General features: G+C 35.2%; 1 protein-coding gene and 1 non-coding gene across 9 annotated transcripts in view; both read right to left on the bottom strand.

Moving 5' to 3' along the window:
* OSBPL8 (oxysterol binding protein like 8) overlaps positions 1-25,859 on the bottom strand; it is a 149,544-nt gene that overhangs the window by 28,821 nt on the left and 94,864 nt on the right. For all 8 annotated transcript variants that reach the window (XM_029955855.1, XM_029955854.1, XM_029955861.1 and 5 more), the window contains 7 exons: positions 19,446-19,516; positions 12,154-12,231; positions 10,280-10,381; positions 8,082-8,285; positions 5,300-5,384; positions 3,828-3,999; positions 407-644 (listed from right to left, as the gene is read on the bottom strand). In XM_029955855.1, the coding sequence (XP_029811715.1) occupies positions 407-644; positions 3,828-3,999; positions 5,300-5,384; positions 8,082-8,285; positions 10,280-10,381; positions 12,154-12,231; positions 19,446-19,516 (950 nt within the window). The remainder of the gene's footprint in view (positions 1-406; positions 645-3,827; positions 4,000-5,299; positions 5,385-8,081; positions 8,286-10,279; positions 10,382-12,153; positions 12,232-19,445; positions 19,517-25,859) is intronic.
* LOC115305846 lies at positions 18,535-18,667 on the bottom strand. The gene has a single exon (XR_003915033.1). It is a non-coding gene; the product is annotated as a small nucleolar RNA SNORA41 (small nucleolar RNA).

Raw genomic sequence — 25,859 nt, 5'->3', positions numbered from 1 at the left:
TAAGAGACAGCAAAGTGAATGATATATACAAATAATTCATTACAAAAAATATTACATGCAATTTATTTTATACAATATTTACTTCTATGAATTAGCAATAAAAAGAACATTAGAAACTCATGTGTCCTTGCAACTTACATTGTACCTGGCAATGTCATTAACTAGTACTATCCTAGTTCAAAACCAAACCTAAAGAAAATGTAAACTTTATATTTAATAGAATTTATTGGTACTTGTGTGAGAATACATGTTATTCACAAATCCTGATACATTTCTTATGTATGCAATTTTAAAAATAAAATAATAGGTATCATCTAAATATTCTTTTTCAGAAAATGTCTTCAATTTCAGTTGAAAATTCTCAAGAATCAGAAAACCAAAATCTCTGAAAAGCACAGACTTTTACCTCTCCAAGTTCTTCATGGCTCTGTTCAGTGTAGGTAGTCTCCTTTAAAGGCTCCACAGGCTCAGGTTCGATGTAAGAGTCATCCTGCCTTTCTGATGTATCGGTATCACTTTCTTCGCTTTTCCCCAACACCTCATTGTCAGACTCATCATGCTCTTGGTCGTTTTCTTTATCAGACTTATCAGAATACATATCTTGGTCCTTAAAATGCTGTCGTTCAATTTCACTATCATTTAACCTTGAAGTTAAGAAGTAATTAGGATAAAGAATTAAAGAGATTAAGAATATTTAACTTATGGGGCGCCTTTGTGGCTCAGTGGGTTAAGTGTCTGACTCTGGCTCAGGTCATGATCTCGCGGTCTGTGGGTTCGAGCCCTGCACCGGGTTCTGTGCTGACAGCTCAGAGCCTGGAGCCTGCTTCGGATTCTGTGTCTCCCTGCCTCTTGCCCTTCCCATGCTTGCACTCTGTCTCTGTCTCTCAATAATAAATAAAAATTTAAAAAAATAAAAAAAAAGAATATTTAATTTATAAATCAGAATGACATGAATGTTTATTGAGAATTTAAGTGTCAGGCACTGTCTGTGTTTTAGATAGTTTTACCCAGTTAACACTCAAAAATAATCCTATGAGATAAGTATTATTATTATTCTCACTTTACAGATTAGTAAATAAAAGCACAGAGAAATTAAATAACCTGGGAAATATTAAAAGAGAACACTCTGACCTCTTTTTACCACTTACGGTGGAAAGCTTCCAAAAGCAAAGTTTTAGACTTTACCTTGCTAGATTTTTTTTTTTCTTGGTTTTACAAAAATCAGCACTTGAATCAATCTCACTGTTGCTTCTGGCCTAAAGAAAAACTTCCAAGTCTAGATTATCAGATTCTCAAGTAAACTCAAATGAATTATGACTTTCCCCCTGTAAGGGTCTCTCCAAAGTCACTCAAAGTAAGTGAAAATGTAAAAGGTAAGTAATTATATCTATTTAATTCTTGACTCACAGGTTTAATCTTGAGAAAAAAAAAATCCAAGGAGAACTGGAAATGGATATTTCAGTTTATGGAAACAAACCTATAGCCTAAAATAGATAAAGTTGCTACACTCCAACCCTATTCTTATTTATAATGATTGGAGTTAACAATTCGTATAAAAGAGAATTTAAAAAACTCATTTCCAGATTCAATAAATTAAAAAAAAATTTCCCCCAAATCTTTATTTGTTTGGATTTTAACCAAAGAATTTCTAATAGAAATTCATTCTTATAGTACTTATTTTCTTTCTTTCCCTTTATAATCACATTTTTTAAAAGTTTATTTATATATTTGGAGAAAAAATAAGCATGCGAGTGGGGGAGGGGCAGAGAGACAGGGAGAGAGAATCCCAAGTAGACTCCTCCCTATTGGCACAGACCCTGAGGTAGAGATCACTCTCACAAACCGGGAGATGGCGAACTGAGTCAGTTAAGAGTCAGACATTTAACCCACTGAGACACCTAGGCACCCCTATAATCATGTATTTTAAAAAAGTAGTCTAAAATTGCTGTCTCTGCTTTCTTACCACTTATTCTCTACTTAACCTCTCATGATCTGGTTTTCACTCCACTAAATCCACTGAATCTGTTCTCTTAAAGGTAACTAATGACACCTTGGTTGACAAATCTAATAGCCTTATATAATCTCCACCTTCTGTGACTTCTCTGCATTATAGGATTTTGATGATTATTTTCCTTAAAATGGTATCAATGCCTCAGTTCCATGTAACTGTGGTTTGACTTTTTGATTTCTCCAATCCCTTTTACTTCCTTCCATCTGTAAGATATTTTAATCTTCCTTGGCCTTCTTTTATTTTCTCTATCCTCTCTCCCCTTTAGCAAGCTTGCCAATTTCAAGACTTCACCATCATTTCTGTTTGATTTTCAAACCCATGCATGCAGAAGTAAGCTTCAGGCCCATGTTTTAAAATGCTTGGCTGACATCATTTATACGTCCTGGGGCCAATGCATCCTCAACATGTCCAATTACTTAATATATTATCAGCTCTCAACGTGGTCCTTTATTTTACTATCATCTTATTGGTCACTCAGATTTCGAACCTGTAATCTTCTTTAATTTTACCCACTCTCTGTTCCTTACATCTCAACAGCCTATATGTCTCAAAGGTAGGCTGCCATTTCCCTGGTCTCTGCATCTCTTAGCCCATGTTTTGTCATAAAGCCAAATGAAAATGTTGCTATGCTGATTCTACCTTTGTAAAAATTTGTATATTGATCTTCCCTCTGATTCCCTGGTGAATCGTATCTACATCTTCTAAATTCTCTTCATCCTGTATTACCCTACAGCATCTCTCCTTTGGTTGTTTATATCATTCTTAGCTTCCTATCATTTATAGTTGCCTGGCATTTTATAGGTTTCAAACAAAATAATACATCCCTCCAGGGACAGACAGCTAGTACACTGTTGCACTGGATTCCAATTTAGGATATCTGATCCATCTCCCTATTTATAATGCAGTGAATAATACAGAAAAGTGGATGTCTCATACACAAGAGAGGCTCAAAAATTTAAATGAAAAAATATATGAAGTTGTGAAGCTTTAAGATTCCAAAATAAGAGCATTTAAAAATTATCTGGTATTCAATAAAATCAATGGGCTATTTACAGGTGAAGAGCTTCAAGGGAAAAATCCTGGCCCAATAAACATCCATTCCTAACTTTGAGGAAAGTAACCTCAGTGCTGTAGGGAGAAAGTAGCTTCGGAGCAGAGGCTGAGTACTAGGCAAGGGAGGAGAAGGGAAGTCTAAGAGTCTCCCTACAAAGCAAGAAAAGAGATCTGAACCTCAAAGTATTGGTTAGTTTCCCTAGGGAATATATTTTTAGTATTAATTATAATGTTTCAGGGTATAAAACCACAAATAGGAAATAGTCCCAACTTGAAACACTTGCGGTATAACAGGAGAATTCCACAAATGCCAGGTAGAGTAAGTCAAGTTCCATTACCAAAAAAATTAAAATGTGCTATAGAAAAGCAAGAGAAGAACAGATTAAATTTCACTGTCATGAAGCAGGAAATGCTTTGCATTTGATGTAATATTTGATATTGGTCTTTAGGAATGGGATTATGAAAGGAGAAAAAAGCAAGGAGGACTAGAAAACATACTTGATGGAAGGAACACCATGTATAAAGACAAGGTATGTATTTGGGAAAGAACAACTACACGTTAGCTGAAATAAAGGAAATTAACTTTCTATACCTTATTATAGCAACAAAGCAAATTTTAAATCAGGCCTGAGACCATGTAATGGGAAGAAAACAGCCAAGTTCAATTCTAGACACACTACAAAAATTCTAGGCCTGCCAACTAACTTAGTGAACAACATCGTCCCTTCTAAAAATCAACAAATTAATGGCAATAGCTACTTACTGAAAGTTGTCCCCACTGTGGAGATTGTTCGCACGCAATAAGCCATACAAAGTCACGTGTGTGCTCTCTGATGAAATGCTCAGGTCATGTTCCTTCCCTTCCCTGATCATTGTACGTTTAAGAAGACTAGAACATTTCAAAGCCAACTCCAAAGCATCCATCCAGCACCTTCCTAGAAGAACACAGATTCATAAGCAGTATAATTCAAGAAACTATAAAAACCAGCATCCATCTTAATTTAACCCTGTTAACCTTTAAGCACACTGTTATTTGAGAAACATTCACAGGAAAAGTTAACATTAATATAAAATATTGCAAGGAGTTTTTAATGCAATTTTTCAGTTTAGCAACTACTTTTCACAGACCAAACATCTAAAAAACCACTGGTAAATGAACAGTACAGAGAATGTATTAGGAAGTACACCTAACCTAAAATAAATATACTTTGCTTTTAAAATCTTAGAACATTAACAGGTAGTATAATTTGCAGCTACCAATGAAGGTACAGAAAATACACTAAAGGGGTTATGCTTCTACTATAAACAAACTTATCAAAATAATATTTTGTTGCTGATAAAAGGTCTATCATCAGGTTTACTACCATCCATTCTACTTACAGGTATGAAAATTCTGAAGTCATGGCCTGTGCAATATTGTCATTAACTGCTGCAATAGTAGAAACACTAATAACTTTATTTTTTAAGTTAAAATTTAGAACTGTATTAGCATAAAATAAGTTCATTGCATATATATATATACACACACACACACATAGACACATATATATATATTTCAATATCTTTTGGAAATACCAGCCAAGTAAAAAGCTTTTCATAATATAAGCTTGTGCCTATGATATTTTAATTTTAAAAATAACCATCAGGTAAAAGTAAACTCTGAAAGGTTACCAGATTCCCTAGGCTAAACTATAAAACATAAAAGTGAGGAAGAAATCCATTATCATTTATTAAGGTTTTTATAGTGTGGCTTTAGAATAAATAAGTTTTACCCTCTCCACATTGCTGCAAGAATTAAATATTAAGTTACTAACTGCAGAACAAAAGTTTATACTTGAATCCCTTATATACAAAACTTCTAAACAGTATATATGTGGTATAAATGTTAATTTTTAATAATAAAATACAAATAGTATTAAATGCACCTCTAAAATCACAAAGTTACCACAAAGAACACTAACCAAAGTAAAAAGAGTGTTAACATGTCAATGGAGGTTGAAGAAAACTTTATGTTAATTCATCACTCAATTATACAATGCTTCCTTCCTATCAGATTTCTGTTTGTCTACAAAGTTAGTGATGTTTTTAGTATTATAAGCAACTTATAATTACAATACATCTGCTGCAATACCATACTAAAGAGATCTTCCCCAAAGGAAAATACACAGTGGCATATAAAATAAAACCCTTAAAAATGAGGGCCAAAATCAAATCCATCGAAATCTGTATTTTTACCGTCTGACTCTGAAGTAGCTCGGATGATCAAATAACTGCTAGGTAAGGGCTGAGTTATGGATCCAACTGCTTCGCCTTTGGGGCCCTTAAAATAAGAGAAAATAAGTGTGTGCAGTTCCCATTATGGAATCTCAATTTCGTGTTATCCCCTATTACCTATGATAATATAATCGAAAAGCAAACAAGCTTTAATTTCATGCTTAAGAAGTATTAAGTAAAGTTTTAAGAAAGTAAGTATTAAGGCAAGTGTTCCTCTTCCAACAAGTATACCTCCTTATCAGAGGGTTGAACAACTTATAGCTATCATTAAACATTATCTCTACTTATGGTTCACATAGTAAAGAGAAATCTGCAATTTATAATTCTAGACCAAATTTTAATTTAACAGAGAATTTTGAATCCAAAGATACTACTAATATTAAATTTTTAGAGGCCTAAAAGAAAAAATGCTGGAAATATAAGAAAAAGAGAAATGAATTTTGAATAGGTTTAGGGGGAAAATATCTATTTTACAACCACTGATATACTGCTACAAAATACTTGTTATAAAATACTAACTAAAAAGGCTAATTTTATTTTTCCAGAAAGAAAATGGAATTTTGTCATTGTTGTTGTTGGCTAGGGTTATTTGTTTTAGGAGTATACAACACCAAGAACACTACAGTAATTAGTATCACCAAGGCTAATCTTAGATGAATGCAGTTCTTCTCTGGAAAGGAAATCTGAGGATGACCTTACAGTATAATTTTGATAGTCAAAGCATAATTTTAAGTTGTAAGATCAAAGAATAAAATGAATTTGAGAAGCATAAACATAAAGAAGATAAAGATTCAAAATGACAAAGTAGAAAAAGTCAATATAATTTTACCTAATACTGTAATATCCCTTGGGTATTTTCAAATAGCTTTCTAATTTATGGGCCAATTCCTAGAACCAGTGTAGAGTAGGACCTAGGCTTAGGTTTCAAGCTTGGTTCCATGCTAGAAACATTTCTTAGGTAAACATTTATTTCAGTAATAGGGGGGAATTACAACCTTAAACGTAGGAAAATTAAAAAAAAAAAACCAGTCCATATAAAATGCTCAAGTCCTGATACAAAGTAAAATCTCACAAACATTACTTTTACCTAATCATAGATACTAACTTTGAAGCTGTTTAAACTATGTCCTAAGCATATTTTGCTTGTGGAAAATATTCTGATGATTATCTAATTGTACAAATTTTCCTCCCACCAATATTGGGAATTCAGTAAATTTGACATTAAAAATCATTTTTAATCATTTAAAAATTCATTATAATTCTGGGGCACCTGGGTGGCTCAGTCAGTTGAGCATTCAACTTTGGCTCAGGTCATGATCTCACAGTTTGTGGGTTTAAGCCCTGCACTGGGCTCTCTGCTGTCACCATAGAACATGCTTCAAATCCTCTGTCCCCTTCTCCACTCACACTCTCTCTCTCTCAAAAATAAATAAAACATTAAAAATAAATGAAAATTCATTATAATTCTTACAATTCCTAAGAGTAGTAATAAAGAATATTGTACATAAAAGGTTTTGAAAGTCTTTTTTTTTTTTTTACTTGAGAATCAATGATATATAGTTAACAGAGGTTCTATGGGTTAAATTCTTTCCCTATGGGAAATACCTAATCCCCAGAATGAAACTTTCTAATCCTAAATTTATTCCTGGTATGACGACACACTAATGAAATAAAGGTTAAAAGTCCAAGGTTTTAATAGGTGTATGTATACTGCCTAATTAAGCAATACTAAGAAAAATTTAAAGCTGAAGTTACTTTTAACTCTAAATCTCAATTAGGTGGTTTTCCTTAAAGAAAAACCTCTAAACCCTTTATGCATGTATAACTGACCTTCTTAGAAACTGAAACAACTATTGCTTTGTAAAAACAAACTAAATTCATTTATTTCATTAGCGTGTACTGAATGTCTAATGTTTGTAGAATCCCTCGGTAGTTCATCAAATAAGGTGTTTCTATTTTCCTGATTAAGTTTCTCCTTTTATAAAACAGAAGTGACCACAGTTATGCTTTTTAGTTTTATTATTATCATATTATTTTTAACGTTTTTATTTATTTTTGAGAGAGACAGACAGAACATCAATGGGACAGAGGCAGAAAGAGAGGGAGACACAGAGGTTCCAGGCTTTGAGTTATCTGCACAGAGTCTAATGCAGGGCTCGAACCCACAAACGGTGACATCATGACCTGAGCCAAAGTTGGACACTTAACCAACTGAGCCACCCAGGTGCTCTGGTAATTGCAAATTTTCATAAAACAGTACATACTGAATCCCCATGGTTAAGAGATTATAAGGTTCAATGTAAATTTGGGAAATATTTTCCTCAAAAATTTTAAGTTAGATCCTGTAAAATTTTTTTTAGACTTATTTATTTTTGAGAGAGAAAGAGAGAGTGCAAGTGGAAGAGGGGCAGAAAGAGAGGGAGACACAGAATCCAAAGCAGGTTCCAGGCTCTGAGCTGTCAGCAAAGAGCCCAGCATGTGGCTTGAACTCAAGACCTGAGCTGAAGTCGGGACACTTGACCGACTAAGCCACCCAGATGCCCCTTAAGTTAGATCTTAAAGGCAAACAAAGCCTTTTGGAACACAGTTCATTGTGGGTAGAGAAAAGAGAGGAATACTGCATTTGAAAACAAGCAAATTTAGAAGTCCTTGCAGAGGTTAGCAATCATTAGATTAACTGATTTATCTCAGTTCTACTCACAGACTGTAATCTTTACTTTTTACCTATATAACAAGTGCTTACCTTCACCGCCCAAATAGACTGCTCCAAGGGATGAAAAAGTTTGAAACAAAAGCCATCCTTTTTTGATGGACGCTCAATGATTTCACAGGCATTCAGAAGGACTGTTCCTACCCATTGGCCATTTTTCTGGGTTTTATAAATCAGTAGCACCCCGGGTTTCAAAACACACCACAACTTGGTCCAGCTCTTTAGAGTACCACGAATCTACAGAAAGAGAAGTTTATTTAGGAAACAAAGCTCTGTTTTTCTCTTTTTTTGCTCCACAAGATACAAATTCAGTAATGGCAAATAGTATGTTTTTACTAAAATTCCTACAACATATACATTTAAGATGCAATCGATTTTTTTTTTTTTAAGCTAAGAGATGTCAAGCACTGCACACAAAGGCAAAAAGCATGGCTCCTGTTTCTGAAGAAGTTAAAGTCTAGCTAGAGGCTGGGTCAACACTTTCAAAATAATGTACCACATAGAATAGATGCGTTTCCCTAAGCCTCCGTGCCAGCTCAGGTGTCCTTTAAATATACTTTCCTAGTACCAAGATTCTTCTCTTCTTAGAATCTGTTGTAATTTTATTTGTGGGAGTATAAGATTCTTTCCCCTTTCCCCCCTACATCACCAGTACTGAAATCACTGCCAGCACACATACCAGGCATTCCCTAAATATTCACTGAGTGGTAGGAAGAGGGAAGAGCCTCCTTCGAGCCCCTAAAATTACCTTTAAGTTACTTTGTTCTTAGTAATTACATAAAATGTGTCATTTAAGTTCTTGGGAGAATTTTAAAACACAGTTACATGAATCTCTCTCTAGTCTCAAAATGTTCCTCATCACAGGGTTTAAGGCTATATCAAATAATAGGTCTGAAACTGGTTTTTCCTATCAATTTCTGTATCTGTCATCCATTAAAAATGTTTCTATGCAAGTCACTGAATTCATAATACTGAAAAGAATGCTAATACATTTAGAATAAAAACTAGGAATCATCCTCACTTTTATTTACTATATAAAACATCTGCTCTCTCAAAGCACTTGTATGAATTATGAAATAAATATAGGACTCCCTAATCGATGAAACAGGCATACCACAAGAACTTTAAACAAGAAAAAGTTAGAAATGGGGAGTTTGGAGCCAGGAATGAAGAAAAGAGAAAATTTTTGAGAAAAGTATGTGTTTATGTAAAAGAAAGAAAGATAAGAGAAGCAAAAGCAAGAGTTCCCCTGAGATGACATTCTGGATCTGGGACATGTGACAGTAGAACATGGAAGAAAAATGATCAGAATGAAGGTTATGGTTTAGATAGTTCAGCCTGGGGACGTGTCGGGGACTTTTAGGGGGTGAGTTGCAGAAATCCTGTTAGAAGACAAGAGGAAGCTTAGCTCTGGAAAACCCACGTGAGATACACAGCATGAAGATTTGTAAGGAGAGTCCAATATAAGTCAGGGTGTGTCTTCAGCACAACACCAAAGAAGATCCCAGTACCACCTGAACTAACAAGGAAACTTTCATTAGGCTCCCATTTTAGTAAGAGAATTTTGACAAAAAGATCTCATAAGGATTTTATTGGAGGTTGGATCAGTTTTCTGGGAGAGCAGACAGCTTTCAGGGCTAGGGTGACTTTTAGATTAATGCCAGGTACTAAAATTTCCTGGGATACAGAGTTTCACAAGATCGTTCTTAAACTTAGCATTTGTCTGCAAGAATCCTACCAAATAAGAATGAGAAAGAGGCTAGAGTGGGATGATGAAAAAAACAAAAAAAAGGGAAATAAAAGTAAGTGGAAATAACCAGAGGCCAAAATAAGGCATGGAAACAGCAATATGCATGTTTTTCTGAAAATGAATCCTTCAAATGATAATTTTTATATTGACTTTGTTTCATATCTTCTAAATAATGCATATACCACACCTATAATAATAATAATAATAATAATAATAATTTAAATAGCAAAATTAGACTATGTCACACAAATCAAAAATCCTTTTAAAAAGAACTGCTGTCCATTTTCAGTATGGATTTAAGTTTCTTTCTCCCCATTATGACTAGAACATAGAACCTCTGCGATACAATTCACAGTCTGCCCGTGAAAAACAATCCTCCCAGGAGTTGTTTTGTCTTGTAGGCCTCCAGTGCCCTTTGGGCTTTCTTATTCCTGTAGGTAAACATCCAGCAATTTGAATTCAAGCCTCAGTACAAACTGACCTTCAACCAATCAGCCATAACAATAACAGAAGGATCTGTGATTGTGCTGAGTAACTCCTTTGTGGCTCTTTTCTTTTCTTCTCGGTAATTCTTCTTTTGCACCTATTTTACAGAAATAATAGAAAAGTTAAAAATTCGTTAGAAATGGGCAATTTCTTTCCAAAATTTTTAGGTCTATAGAATGTAGAGTATAAAATTCTAAACCTCTTTTAGAATTCTAGCATCTTCGGATAACTTTTTTTTTTTTTTTTAAAGAGCTGGTAAGAATTTTTAGAGTTCAGAGTCTGATCACTAGTTCTCTATGTTTGTGAAGAATTTTACCTTTTTTTAGTCACACAATACTATATGAATCCAATCTCACGGTAAGAATTTTGAACACAAATAAAGCTAAAGCTGTCTTTGTTACACTCTATCCCATTCCAATCCTCAGAAGTGACCATTGTTAACACTTACAGAAAACACTATCTTTTCAAGCTTTTTCTATGAATACAACCTAAAAAATATATTGCTTTTGTGATTCTGTCTTTTTAAACACATTTTTTAAAAAGGTTCTTCATTTCAATTATTTTTTGGAGCATTTCCATGCCTATCTCCTTCCTTTAATTGCTATATAAGCTTCCTAGTATGAATAAAATAGTAAGAGCTAATACTTACTGGGCACATTCTGTGTACCAATCACTGTGCTAAGCACTTTACACATACTACCTCATTTAATCTTGCAATAACCTCAGGAAGTAGGCCAAGTATTTTTATTTTACAGATGAGAAAACTGAGGCACAGAGAGTAACTTGCCCAGGATCATACAGCTAGTAGGTCATGAAGGCAGAACTCAAACAAAGGCAGACTGGCTCTAAAAGACACTCTTCACCACCACACTATACTGCGTCCATAATTTTTAGTGAGTTCTCTCACTGACGAAAATCCACTGTTACCAGTTTTTCCTTTTATAAATAATGCTACAATTGTTTGCAACTGGCAATTTTGCTCTTTCTCTGTACTAAGATATAAGAAATAATTAAGAAACCAAACAATGACATTAATGAAATCAAAATATTAAAGTTTACTTTCAGAAGTGACCTCTGAGATGACCCAGGAAGGCAGCAGTGGATTAGTACAGTTTTATTGTTGCTCTGTTATTACGTGGATGGGAGAAGAGTAGTGAAAAATTACCAGTGACACATTTCACTTAGCTATAAAACCTTCCTAGTTGCACTTAATGGTAAAGAAATGTTAATAATTATACAGCCAAAATACTTTGGATTTTTGGTTCTTATTAATATGCATATCTGAATTAACAGATTTAATATGGGATGACAAATACAAACACATACAGCATCAGGTATAGGAGAAAAAGGGGGATAAAAGCGATCATGCAGGGTCCAGAGTGGACTGGATAGCATGTGTTTCTTAAAGTCCAGGATCTGTGGTTATTCTGGAAGACAAGTCCAAAGTGAGTACTTCTTAGAGAGGGGCTGGAAACCTGAATTTGTAATTGTTCCCTCAAATGTTTAAACCATTGTGTGGGTCAAACAAAACTACCTATCTGCAGGCCAAATTCAGCCCATGACCTAGCAGTTACTAGTAAACTTGAATGTCAAAAATCATCCGGGCTTCCCTTGACGTGTTCCACCACGCAGTGAATGTACCTAACTCGGGTACAACTGTGCAGCGACACCAGACCTCCGCCTCTGCAATGGCAAGGTAAGGCCTGAAACGGCGCTGGAAGGTCATCAGCTGACTCCAGTGTGTCAAAAGAACAGTAACGTTTTTTGTTGTTTTTCTTTCTTTAGGAGATACATATCTCTCTGGTGAGTCTACTTTGAAAAGCACATGCAAAGCATAATATTATTTATTAAACAGCTGTGGAAACTAACCTTGAGAGATTCTTTTTTTGTGAGCTTGCTTGAAGCAGTGCTATCCCTCTCTGAGCCATTATAAAGTTTCGATTCAGACTGAAATCACATAGAAATGAACAAAAGAGAAATAACAATTAAAACCTTCACTTATTCTATACATACAGCATATAAAAATTAATGTTAAAGCTATGTTAGTGACATTCTTCCCATTTATTGCTGTGACACATGATATACAAATTATATACATTATACACACATTATATACATGTATATATACACTCAATACAAATTTGCAAATGTCAATTTTCCCTATAAAGCATTTGGGTTTAAAAACTAATTCATGTTAAACCACAAAATAAACACCAAATAAAAGCACAAAATAAACACTAATCGGGCACCTGGCTGACTCAGGCAGAAAAGGATGCAACTCTTGATCTCAGGATCTTGAGTCTGAGCCCCATACTGGGTATAGATATTACTAAAATAATAAACTTAAATAAATTAATCCACAATATAAGATTAAATAAGATCATGTGTAAATTTTTGAATTCTATTTTCCAGAATATTTCTAGGAAATATACACAATTATTTATTCTTAAAAGTATCCAAAGAAATGTAATTTTTTATACTTAAAATATTTCAAATAAAAGAGCCAAACCATGTGTATTCTAGCAAGTTACCATACGTGCTGCCTTATTGCTACTTCTCCAGTGGAAAGAAATATACAGATCTTCAGAAATTAGTATAAAACACTATCTCATTTGTAGTGTTTACAAACCAATATTCCTTGGGGCGCCCAGGTGGCTCAGTCAGTTGACCATCTGACTTGGGCTCAGGTCATGATCTTATAGTCCCTGTGCCGGCCTCTGTGCTGACAGCTCAGAGCCTGGAGGCTGCTTCAGATTCTGTCTCCCTCTCTCTCAGTCCCACCCCTGCACGCTCTCTGTCTCTCTCTCCAAACAAACATTTAAAAAAATTTAAAAATGTAAAAAAAAATAAATAAAAACCAATATTCCTAGAATCTATTTCTTCCTACCTATCCAGTGCCCCTTGAGTATTACTGTCTTAAACTTGTTTCCAGACTTTGTTTATATTTATTTTCATTTGATCTTCACAAGAACCTTCAACAATAGATGTAACAAGTGGTTTTATCTCCATTTTACAAATCATGAAAGGGAGGCTCAGTGACATTTATCTTCTAAACTAACAATAAATATACAGGGATCAGCATCTAGGTCTCCTAATCCAGCATTCATTTAAGGAGACTATACTCTTTAACCAGAATAAAAGAGCATAATTATGAAAACTGCTTCTGTAAATCTTGGAACAATACAATAAAACATGTTTAGTGTCCTGTGTTCTATGATTTTCATTTTTATCTACTGTTTTATCTATTGTTAGACACAGATACTTACAGTTCTAAGTATATTGCGGGGGCGGGGGGGTTTGATCCAAATGGTGGCTTTCAAATGTTGAATGTGCATATCACTAGGTGTGGTCATGGATAAAAAAAACAAACAAACGAACAACTTTTGGTATAAACTTCCCTCACTCAATTTTAAGAACCATGAAGGCAGGGACCATATTTTTTCACCAATGATACTCAAGTATCACCTGAAAAAGAAAGGGCTCACTAAATACCTGATGAATTAAAAAAATGAAAATTAAACTAGGAGCTGCAACTCATTTCTTTTACCTCTTCTGAAAATGCCTCTGCTACTAGGTACAAAATATGGGTAATTATGGTGATGATAATAATAACTGGCTGAACGAGATAGAAGAGAACTACAAACTACTGAGGGTAGGGATTAAACCAATTAAATTTTTGTTGAAGTCACTCCTTTGAGGGCTAGACTTGAAACACCATACAATTTACTCTCATGAGAATGGCATAGATTATGATAGCAAAATAACCTTACAAAATTCCTTAAGCCAAACAGGTCTCTGTCTTCTTCTTGCCTCCAAGAACCCAAGGATGGCAAAAGTACTAGAGAAGAATAGGATGATTTCTATTTCCCACAGCTTAATAGGAAAATGTGTATTAAAATGTGCTTCCTATACACTAGTAAATGAAGAATAAATATTAATGAAAATTGATCTACTTATTCTTTACCAAATACTATTCTAAATCCTTTACCCTCAAAGCAACCTATGAGGTAGTAGTAGTATTTCCCCTTTGCTAACCAAGAAACCAAGACTAACCAATTAAGAATAACTTCCCAAAGTCACAGAGCCACTAAGTAGATGAGCTGGGATTGTTCCCTGGTCTACCTAATTCCCAGTCTCATGTTCTTAGCCAACTTTTAATATTTCTCACCTTTAAAAACTATTCACACAGAATTTCAGCCAGACTCAAATTTAAGATTGATCTTCATGAACAACAGGAAGTACATTTCCTGGACATGACAAGATCTGGCTTGGTGACTCCTAAAAGACTCTAGTATATAAGGAACCAAGAGGCCAGAAGGGTGTCACATACGCTTGGTAAATTTTAGAGAGCATGTATTTTAAAGAATCCTTGCCATCCAGTTCTAGGGAAAAGAAAAAAAAAAAGATCCACTGACCAAGTTCTAGAAGTCTTTATACACTACACCTAAGTTTTCTGAATCTACAGGTTATTTTATAAATTTCTAAACCCAAACTATTTTTGTTGGAAATGTTTTACTAAATGAAGTTTATCTTCTTTTATAACCTTACTGACCACTATCTTAATGATGACCACAGGGTTTAATGTCTAGTACGGTTCATTTCTTCATTAAATGGCCTTAGAATGCTCAGCATGTTGTATTTTTTACTTTTTTTTCCTTCTTTCTTTTCATTTCCCCCCTGAAATATTGTCCCCTTATGAGCTGTGTCTTTGAGAGGTTATTCAATCTCTTGCAGTCTTAGCTTCTGTGTTTGTAGAATGGGGACACTCCTACTAACTTGCAGGGTTGCTCTGATGATTAAATGAGGTAGTGTGTATGAGACGTGTAACACAGCAGTTGGTATACACTGTGTTTCAGGTTTGTGACTATCTTCTAAATTGCAAGTGCTGTCAAACATTTTGACCTTTAAATAAATGGAAAATTAATGTATAAGAATACTTTAAACTTGCTTTGAAAACTATAAAATACTACAGATATAAGGAATAATAATAACAATGTTATTATGACTATATAAGATATTCTGATTTGGAAAGGTCTTTTAAATGTCCAATAAATATATTTTTTACAGCAAGTGATTATTTTGCATACCTATATAGAGGCAGATGTATGGATGAAAAATAAATAGATCTGGGCTCAAAAACCCACTATGCTTGTAACAGGATTCCTTTTATCCCACTAGACACAGTACACTTGCTGGTAATTCCTTTTGTTAAGATGGATAACTTAAAGTTCCTTTTAGGGTAGCCAGGGTGGCACTGTTGGTTAAGCATCTGACTTCAGGTCAGGTTATGATCTAAGGGCTCTTGAGTTAAAGTCCCACATCAGGTCCCCCATGTGGACAGTGCAGAGCCTGCTTGGGATTCTTTCTCTCTCCATTACTCTCTCTTTCTTAAAATAAATAAACTAAAAAAAATTTTTTAAGTAAAAAAATTCCTTTAAAAATGCTAACCGGGGGGCACCTGGGTGGCTGTCAGTGAAGCATTCGACTTCAGCTCAGGTCATGACCTCATGGTTCATGAGTTTGAGACCCACATTGGGCTCTGTACTGACAGCTCGGAACCTGTAGCCTGTTTCAGATTCTGTGTCTCCCTCTCTCCCCATCCCTTGCTCATATTCTGTCTCTTTGTCTCTCTCTCACTTGCTCTCAAAAATAAACATTAAAATAAACATGCTAACAGGAAGATGGGATGACTTCATTAACTAGTTTTTCCAATTCACTCATTTATAGGATGCATGAGAAACAGAAACTGTTTTTAAATGGGGGGATGTAATAAAAAATTTAAAAATGGGAGTAAAAAAGGGTATATTCCCAAAAAAAGGGTATTTCCATTGTGCTTACTGGTCTTAGTCATGTAGTTTAACTCTTTTTATGAAGCCAGCATTACCTTGAATCCAGAAGACAAAGACTCCACTAAAAAAGAGAACTGTAGACCAATCTCCTTGAACATGAATGCAAAAATCCTCAACAAGATATTAGCCAACCAGATCCAACAATACATCAAAACCATTATTCACCACAACCCAGTGGGATTTATACCTGGGATGCAGGTCTGATTCAATATCCACAGAATAATCAATGTGATTCATCACATCAGTAAAAGAAAGGACAAGAACCACATGATCCTCTCAACAGATGCAGAGAAAGCATGACAAAATATAGCATCCTTTCTTGATAAAAACCCTTAAGAAAGTAGGGATAGAAGGATCATACCTTGAGATCATAAAAGCCATATGTGAAAGACCCAATGCTAATATCATCCTCAATGGGCAAAAACTGAGAGCTTTCCCCCTAAGGTCTGGAACAAGACAGGGATGTTACTCTCACCACTGTTATTCAACATGGTATTGGAAGTCAGCCTCAGCAAGACACAAAGAAATGAAAGGCATCCAAATTGGCCAGGAGGAGGTCAAACTTTCACTCTTTGCAGATGACATGATACTCTATATAGAAATCCCAAAAGATTCCACCAAAAAACTGCTAGAACTGATCCAGGAATTCAGAAAAGTGGCAGGATATAAAATCAATGCACAGAAATCAGTTGCATTCCTATATACCAACAATGAAGCAACAGAAAGAGAAGTCAAGGAATTGATCACATTTATAATTGTACCAAAAACTATAATATACCAAGACATAAACATAACTAAAGAGGTGAAAAAATTTACACACTGAAAACTATAGAAAGCTGATGAAGGAAATTGAAGAAGACACAAAAAAATGTAAAAGTATTCCATGCTCCTAGACAGGAAGAACAAATACTGCTAAAATGTCAATAGTATCCAAAGCAAGCTATATATTCAATGCAATCCCTATCAAAATAACACCAGCATTCTTCACAGAGCTAGAACAAACAATCCTAAAATTTGTATGGAACAAGAAAAGACTCCCAATAGCCAAAGCAATCTTGAAAAAGAAAACCAAAAGGAAGCATCACAATCCCAGACTTCAAGTTGTAGTACAAAGCTGTAATCATCAAGACAGTATGGTACTGGCATAAGAACAGACACTCAGATAAATGGAACAAAATAGAGAACCCAGAAATGGACCTCCAAACATATGGCGAACTCAACTTTGACAAAGCAGGAAAGAATATTCAATGGAATAAAGACAGTCTCTTCAGCAAGTGATGCTGGGAAAACTAGACAGTGACATGCAGATAAATGAACTTGGATCAGTTTCTTACACCATAGACAAAAAGAAACTCAAAATGGATGAAAGATCTAAATGTAAAGTAGGAAGCCATCAAAATCCTCAAAGAGAAAGCACCTTGAGGATTGACCTTGGCCTCAGCGACTTCTTACTCAACACATCTTGGGGGCAAGGAAAACAAAAGCAAAAATGAACTATTGGGACCTCATCAAAATAAAAAGCTTCTGCACAGCAAAGGAAACAATCAGCAAAACAGGCAACCAACAGAATAGGAGAAGGTATTTACAAATGACCTGTAAGATAAAGGGTTCGTATCCAAAATCTATAAAGAACTTATCAAACTCAACACCCAAAACCAAATAATCCAGTGAAGAAATGGGCTAAAGACATGATCAGACATTTCTCCAAAGAAGACATCCGGATGGCCAACAGACAAATGAAATGATCCTCAACATCACTCATCATCAGAAATACAAATCAAAACCACAATGTGATATCGCCTCACACCCGTCAGAATGTCTAAAATCAACAAGTCAGGCAACAAGAGATGCTGGCGAGGATATGGAGAAAGAGGATCTCTTTTCCACTGCGGGTGGGAATACAAACTGGTAATAGCCACTCTGGAAAACAGTATGGAGATTTCTCAAAAAAATAAAAATAGAACTAACTACCTTACGACCCAACAATTAACACTACTAGGTATTTATCCAAGGGATATAGGTGTGCTGTTTCAAAGGGACACAGGCACCCCAATGTTTATGGCAGCACTATCAAAAATAGCCAAAGTATGGAAAGAGCCTAAATGTCCATCAACAGATGAATGGATAAAGAAGAGGTGGTAAATATATATGTGTGTGTATATATATATATGTATATATATATCATATAAAATGATCAAAGAATTTCTTATTCGTATGTTATGTATATATATGAGGTATTATTAAACTTCCATCCTGAGTACTTTTACACATGATATTTATATAATGAATACTTGAGAAGTGTGGATAAAATTGATATAAAATTATATATAAAAACATATCATGGATTCCTCCCAACCATTGCCATGAATGGAAACGAAACTGTAGGGTATTTTTCTTCATCTTCTGTTGTCACACATATGCCCACTTCTATTTTGCTAGGAAAGAGGTGTCTAACCATGTAACAGTTTCTTTCCCACAGAGGTATGCCACAACTGCTACCATAAAAACACAGCTGCAGACCAGTAGCTGCGTAAGAAAATAATGGGTTTTAAAACCAAAATCCCAGTGCTGAGAATAGCAAGAATTTACTAGTTTAAGAAACAGATTTTCTCGCAGTCACTGAAGTTTGATTCCACAAACAAAAGCTGCTTTTGCTATTAAACCTGGCCAGAAATAACAGTCAGAAGTCAAATTCCTTAACAAATTACAGCAACTCTAGTGAATTAAGAACCCATATGAAAACCAATGGATTACATAATGTTTCTCAAATTTGAATATTTGCTATTTAAAGAAAAATTTCTCAACAATAAAAATATGTCCAAGTATCCCTGTTTGAGAATTACGGATTTAGGAAACGTTATCTTATTCTAAGAAGAGATCTTTCAATTGCAGGCTATTACTCCAAGAGAGCTTTACCTTGAACTGGTAAAATGTATGTATTTTGATTGTCATTCAAATAAACTCAAAACATTTAAGATTTAAAACAAAACAAAACAAAACAACCACACAAATCCTGAGAATTTCTCTGAATGGAACCCTCAGACTTCAGTCTGGTACTATAATGGCAGACTTATCAGAAACAATGTAACTCGGGAGAGAACACACTGGTTACTCACAGTCTGTATTTCCAAGCAATCAACAGCAGCCACATCAACCCCAGTGGATCTTTCCTTTTCTCACATACACTACATGATTTAGACAACCCAACATAAAAACATCTCATAAAAATCTGATAGGACTTTAGTGTTAGTTCCTCATCAAAAATATTAGAAAAATGCCATAATCATATGTTTGGGGACAACACATGCTTACCTTGCTCTTTGACATAGAAAGTGAAGAATCATCTTTATTTTGAGAAATGTCTTCCTTTCCTCTGTCAAAACCTTTAAGAAACATCATCATTTCAGTATTACTATACACCACATGGGCATTAAAAAACAAATGCATATAAATCATCCAATTTCAAATATACATTATATTTTATGTACATTGGCACAAAAAGCCTAGAGCAAACATACAGTGTTAAACTATTATAGTTTAAAAGATTTCTAAGGGATCATATGTAGTTTAGTAACTCTTTAGAATCAATTAAGGCTTACAAGGCAATGAAGTCTTTTCCTGACCTGGTCAACATCAAGCTAAATACCTCTTTTCTGTGCTCCCAAAGCACGTTGCATAAATTCAGGCTCTGTGGAGCTTTTATTCTAGTGAACTCTTTCCTAATGAAGAATCCTAACTGATAGAAACAACTCAACATACTATTCACACATCTTGCCAAACTGGAAACAACTGCAGAATCAGTTTTAATAGACTAGGGAAATAAATCGAGATTGAGGGACAGACTTAAATCTAACAGTGTGCTTACTGTGAGAATTACATGAGGATCCATTTGAAAACACTTAGCATAGCATTTTCCATATAGTACAGATTCAACTAATATTGACTCTTAATATAATCGTTGGCATTAATGCTGTACAAATTCTAAAAAGATAAATCTAAAGTACACAAATGCACTGGGATGAACATGCACAGATCCCTACAATCATGTAACACATTAACGGAACACTGTGCCAAAAGCAATTAATAAATTAACTGTTATTATAATACAATTAGAGGAATGTTAATACTAAAATTTGCGTGGCAGGCATAAAAGGAGTACTCATTTTAATACTGTTCTTTCTACTTTTGAGGGCAAGTATTATTAATTCTTCCCTATAATTATTTGTTCTAAGTCCAATAAAAGGCTATGTTAAAAATATATATACAATTATTCACAAAGAAGCATTTAAAAATCAGTGACACCACTGTAGGAAGCATTTAAAAATCATACCAATGATACCATTTAGTCTGCATTGGGTTTATATCAGCTGAAAAATAATCCATTCCAATTTCCTAATCCAGAGATTTTATTGAATTGTCTTCTATAATATGAAGAAGGATTCGAATCTCCCCCCAACCCCCCAATTCTGGTAAGGAGAAGGATCACTCAAACCCAACACTAGAGGGGAAAGAACTTTGATAAACGCAACATGAAATGTTAAATAACTTACCAAAATTTTAGACTTGAGTATAAAGCAAACTGAAGTTATATAATTCAGTTTAAAAATTCTAAAATATTTATTCAAAATATTTTGTAATACATAATTCTTAATATTAATAAACTCACATGAATTACTTCAAAGATCTTCTAAATATATGTACAAAAGAACATTTTCTAAAAGTATACACTGTAAATATTAAAAAATAATGTCTTTTATTCTCACAAGAACAGACTTTCACTTCATTTTCTCTAGTGAGGTCTTGGGTTTCAAGAATCTAGCCCAATTCATTTATTAGATTAAGAATAACATCCATTTTGCTGTGTCTACTTTCACATATTATTTTATTTTTATTTATGTATTTAAAAATTTTTTTAATGTTTATTTATTTTTGAGACAAAGACAGAATGTCAGTGGAGGAGGGGCAGAGACAGAGGAAGACAAGGAATCTGAAGCAGACTCCAGGCTCTGAGCTGTCAGCACAGAGCCTGACATGGGGCTCAAACCCATGAGGAATGAGATAATGACCTGGCCCAAGTCAGATGCTTAACTGACAGAGCCATCCAGGCGCTCCCACACATTATTTTATTTTATTTCATTATTTTATTTTTTATTTTTTAAAGTTTTTATTTATCTTTGAGAGGGAGAGAGAGAGAGAGACAGCATGAGCAGGGGAGGGCCACAGAGAGGGAAACACAGAATCTGAAGCAGGCTCCAGGCTCTGAGCTAGCTGTCAGCACAGAGCCTGACGTGGGGCTCGAACCCACAAACCCCGACATCATGACCTGAGCTGAAGCCAGACGCTTAACCAACTGAGCCACCTAAGTGTCCCTCCCACACATTATTTTAAAAGCACAATAGTAAATTAAAACAAAAGTCAAAGTTATAAATCTGAATAAACTTTAACATGCAACTATGTCTCACATAAAGTTTTAAATGTTAAAAAAAGGACACTCATAAACCCTTGTTGTAGATTACCTGTCACCCCAGTAAATGATTTAGTGATTTAAAAGATTCTCTATACCTCAAACTTGCAAATTATTATTTTAGAAGCTCGCCCTGATGACTCCCAAGTTACTTATAGAGAGATAAAGCAAAATGCCAGGACTAGTCAAATAGTTGGGGTTTGAACTAAGGGTAAATACAAGTAGATAATCAGCATAATATAAAAGGAACATTAAAAAAAGTTCAAAAGTCTTAAGAAGGAAATATTGCCAGACTGTACACTAAGTTTTCAAGGGTAATTCCTTTTTTTAAAAATGTTTTTTTATTTATTTTTGAGAGAGAGAGACAGTGTGAGCAGAGGAGGGTCAGAGACAGAGGGAGACACAAAATCCAAAGCAGGCTCCAGGCTCTGAGCTAGCTGTCAGTACAGAGCCCAGTGTGGGGCTTGAAACAATGAACCGTGAGATCATGACCTGAGCCAAAGCCGGATGCTTAACCAACTGAGCCACCCAGGAGCCCCAAGGGTAGTTCCAAAATAAGCAAAGCACAAAGCGTCACTCTAGACACTTTAGTCCATATAAAACTGGTTTCTGAAAATGTGTAATATTTATTATAAGCCAAAAGAGCTCTGTCAAAATACTTCTTAGGCTTTTCTTTATTTTTTATCATGTGTGGGGATTCAAAATACTTGAAAATTACTCCTTTATTTTTTTTTAAAGTGGTATTTATAGACAAAATCCTGAAGCCTATAACACATTAATGATCATTATTAATAATGCAGAACAGGGGCACTTGGGTGGCTCAGTCGTTTAACTATCTCACTCTTGATTTTGACTCCCCGTTTGTGAGATACAGCCCAGGGTCCAACTTCTCACTGACAGCACAGAGCCTGTCTGGGATTATGTCTCTCCCTCTCTCTCTGCTCCTCCCTGCTCTTGTGCACCCTCTCCTCAAAATAAATAACTTTTTTTTAAATGCAGAACAGTTTCATGACTTTTCTTTTTTTAACGTTTGCTTATCAGGGACTTTAGTAGTAAGTTATCTTCCTACTATCCTCCCCACTGCCTCAATGATACAGAAACCTATATCTCCATCAAAATGTTAAAATTAAAAATGCTAATCCTTTCCAAGTACATACGAAAATATGGAGCCACTGGGTGTCTATTTGCTACTGGTGAGAGTATAAAAGGGCATAACTACTTTGGAAAACTATTTCAAAGTCTACTAAATCTGAATGTGTGGATATTCTAACACAAAGCAATTCTAATCCTAGATATACCCAAATTAAATGGTTGTGTATCTTCATCAAAAGAAGGCACAAAATTGTTCAAAGCAGGTTTGTTCACAATAGCCAAAATCTGAAACCAACTCAAATGGGTATTAATAACAGAATAAATATATTATAGTATATTTACATAATGGAATGTTACACAGCAATGAGAAAGAACCAATTATTACTATAGAAAATAGAAATATTGAGTGAAAGAAGCCATGTCCTCCCATTAAAAAAAAAAAGGTACATACTATATGATTCGTTTATATAAAGTTAAGGAAACGGCAAATCTAATCTACAGTGTTATAGATTGTTACAGTGGTTCATCTTTGGGTTAAGAGGAACCGGCTTGGAGGGGGACAAGGGAGTCCTCTGTGGATTTGGGTACTGGTTACATGTTCCTATCTAATTTAAAATTCAAAAAGCTACACATCTGACTATATGTAAGTTATGCCTCTATAAAAAAAATAAAAGGGGCACCTAGAGGACTCAGTTGGTTGAGTGTCCAAGTCTTGATTTCAGTTCATGTCATGAACTCACAGTACATGAGATTGAGCCCTGTGCACTGTCGGGCTCTGCACTGACAGCGTGGATAGAGCCTGCTTGGGATTCTTGCTCTCCTCTCTCTCTGCTGCTCCCCCACTTGCATATTCTCTTTCTCAAGATAAATTAATAAATGTTTTTTAATGGAGAAAAACTGAAACATAAATTATAAATAAATTTTTAAAAACTCACCCAACCTTCTCTATTCTTCTAGTTTATTACACTTCTGCTTTGACATCCTTCCTCAGTCTATATCCCTTTAACCAAATGTGCACCTGGCTAATTCTGACTCATTCATCAATAATGATAATTAACATAATACTAATGAAAACAATCAAGCAACCAATGTCCATTTTTTTTTATGTATTCATTTATTTTTGAGATACAGACAGACAGAGCTTGAGTCAGGGAGGGGCAGAGAGAAGGGGAGACACAGAATCTGAAGCAGGCTTCAGGCTCCGAGCTGTAAGCACAGAGCCCGACAAGGGGCTCGAACCCACGAACCATGAGATCATGACCTGAGCCAAATTTGGACGCTTAACCAACTGGGCCACCCAGGCGCCCCATCCAATGTCCATTTGTAAGAACATTTATGATTGTGACACTTACGTTAGATGCTTTAGTTTCTAATCTTTAAAACAATACCACACAAAATCCCAGGTACTGGGGTGCTGTGTGGCTCAGTCGGTTAAGTGTCCAACTTCAGCTTAGGTCACGATCTCACAGCTCTGAGTCCAAGTCTCAAGTCAGGGTCTGTACTTCGGATTCTGTGTCTCCCTCTCTCTCTGCCCCTTTCCAGCTCATGCTCTGTCTCTCTCTCTAAGATAAATAAACATTACAAAAAATTTTTTTAAACAAATTTATGAAAAAACCCAAATATTAACTCTATTTTAAATAACTGAAAAAAACCAAGCCTCCCAGAAATTAAATAACTTGATTAATGTCAATAAGACAAAGTATCAGAGCAGATACAAACTTAGGTCTAACTTTAAAACTCATGCTGTTTTTATGGGGCACCTGGGTGGTTCAGTTAAGGTTCAGACTCTTGATTTTGACTCAGGTCATGATCTCACAGTCATAAGACTGAGCCCTGCGTCAGGCTCTGCACTGGGTGTGGAGATTGCCAGGAGTCTCTCTCTCCCTCTCATCCTCCCTGCAAGCACATCCTCTCTCCCTCCCTATCAAATTAAAAAATAAAATTAAAAAAATAGTAAAATAAAACTTATGCTCTTTTTAGAATGTCAGGGTACCTCTCAAGACCCAAGGCCACTTCTTCATGTAGGTCTTGCTTTGATTATGTAGGCACAGGTAGCTGCCTTCTTCCCTTAGATACATAGCATTTCATACACACCTGTACTAGCATAGTTTTCATAATCTACTTCAATTATGTTTTCATGTTCATATTCCATACTTGACTATGAATTCCTGAAAAGAAAGGTCTAATCCTTATTTACCTTTCAAACATAGAAATTTGATAAACTGATCAAAAAATTAACATTCGGGGTGCCTGGGTGGCTCAGCTGGTTAAGCGGCCGACTTTAAGCTCAGGTCATGGTCTCATGGTTCGTGGGTTTAAGCCCCGCGTCGGGCTCTGTGCTGTCAGCTCAGAGCCTGGAGTCTGCTTGTGATTCTCTGTCTCCCTCACTGTCTGACCCTCCTTCACGCACACTCCGTGTCTTTCTCTCTCAAAAATAAATAAATGTTAAAAAAAAAATTTTAAAGAATTAACAATAGTGGACTCTGTACTTGTATTTTATTAAATATGTGAAATATAAAACAGCTTCAGAAAAATGCATAAAGCATTAGTTTATAATTTAATGTATACAGTGAATATCTGCATAACTACCACCCGAATAAAAAAACCCAGAATTGTCAACGATCTTCCCCACCTCCCAGTGCCATTCTTTTTTTTTTTTTAATGTTTTATTCATTTTTGATACAGAGAGAGACAGAGGTTGAGATGGGGAGGGGCAGAGAGAGAAGACACAGAACCAGAAGCAGGCTCCAGGCTCTGAGCTAGCTGTCAGCACAGAGCCTGACGCGGGGCTCGAACCCACGAACGTGAGATCTGACCTGAGCCGGAGCCGGAGGCTTAACCGACTGAGCCACCCAGGCGCCCCTGCCATTCTTGATCACAATCTACTCTTCTTGAAAGTAAGTACCTTGACTTTTCTAACCATTCTTTACCAGTGTGTCAGGGAGGTTTTTCATTCATTTTCATTGATGATTAGAATCCTCCTGCATGACTATGCCAACATTTATCCGTCTACTGTAGGCAAACATTTGTGTTGTTACTAGTTTGTCCCTTTTATGAACAATGGTGCCACAAATATACTCTGAAATGTATCCTAGTAAAGATATACATATATACATACATATATATATATATACATACATATATATATATATATACACATACACACATAT

This window comes from Suricata suricatta, chromosome 10, assembly GCF_006229205.1.
Source record: "Suricata suricatta isolate VVHF042 chromosome 10, meerkat_22Aug2017_6uvM2_HiC, whole genome shotgun sequence".
NCBI lineage: Eukaryota > Metazoa > Chordata > Mammalia > Carnivora > Herpestidae > Suricata > Suricata suricatta.
The sequence above is the reverse complement of the archived record's forward strand: the minus strand, read 5'-3'. Positions and strand labels throughout refer to the sequence as shown.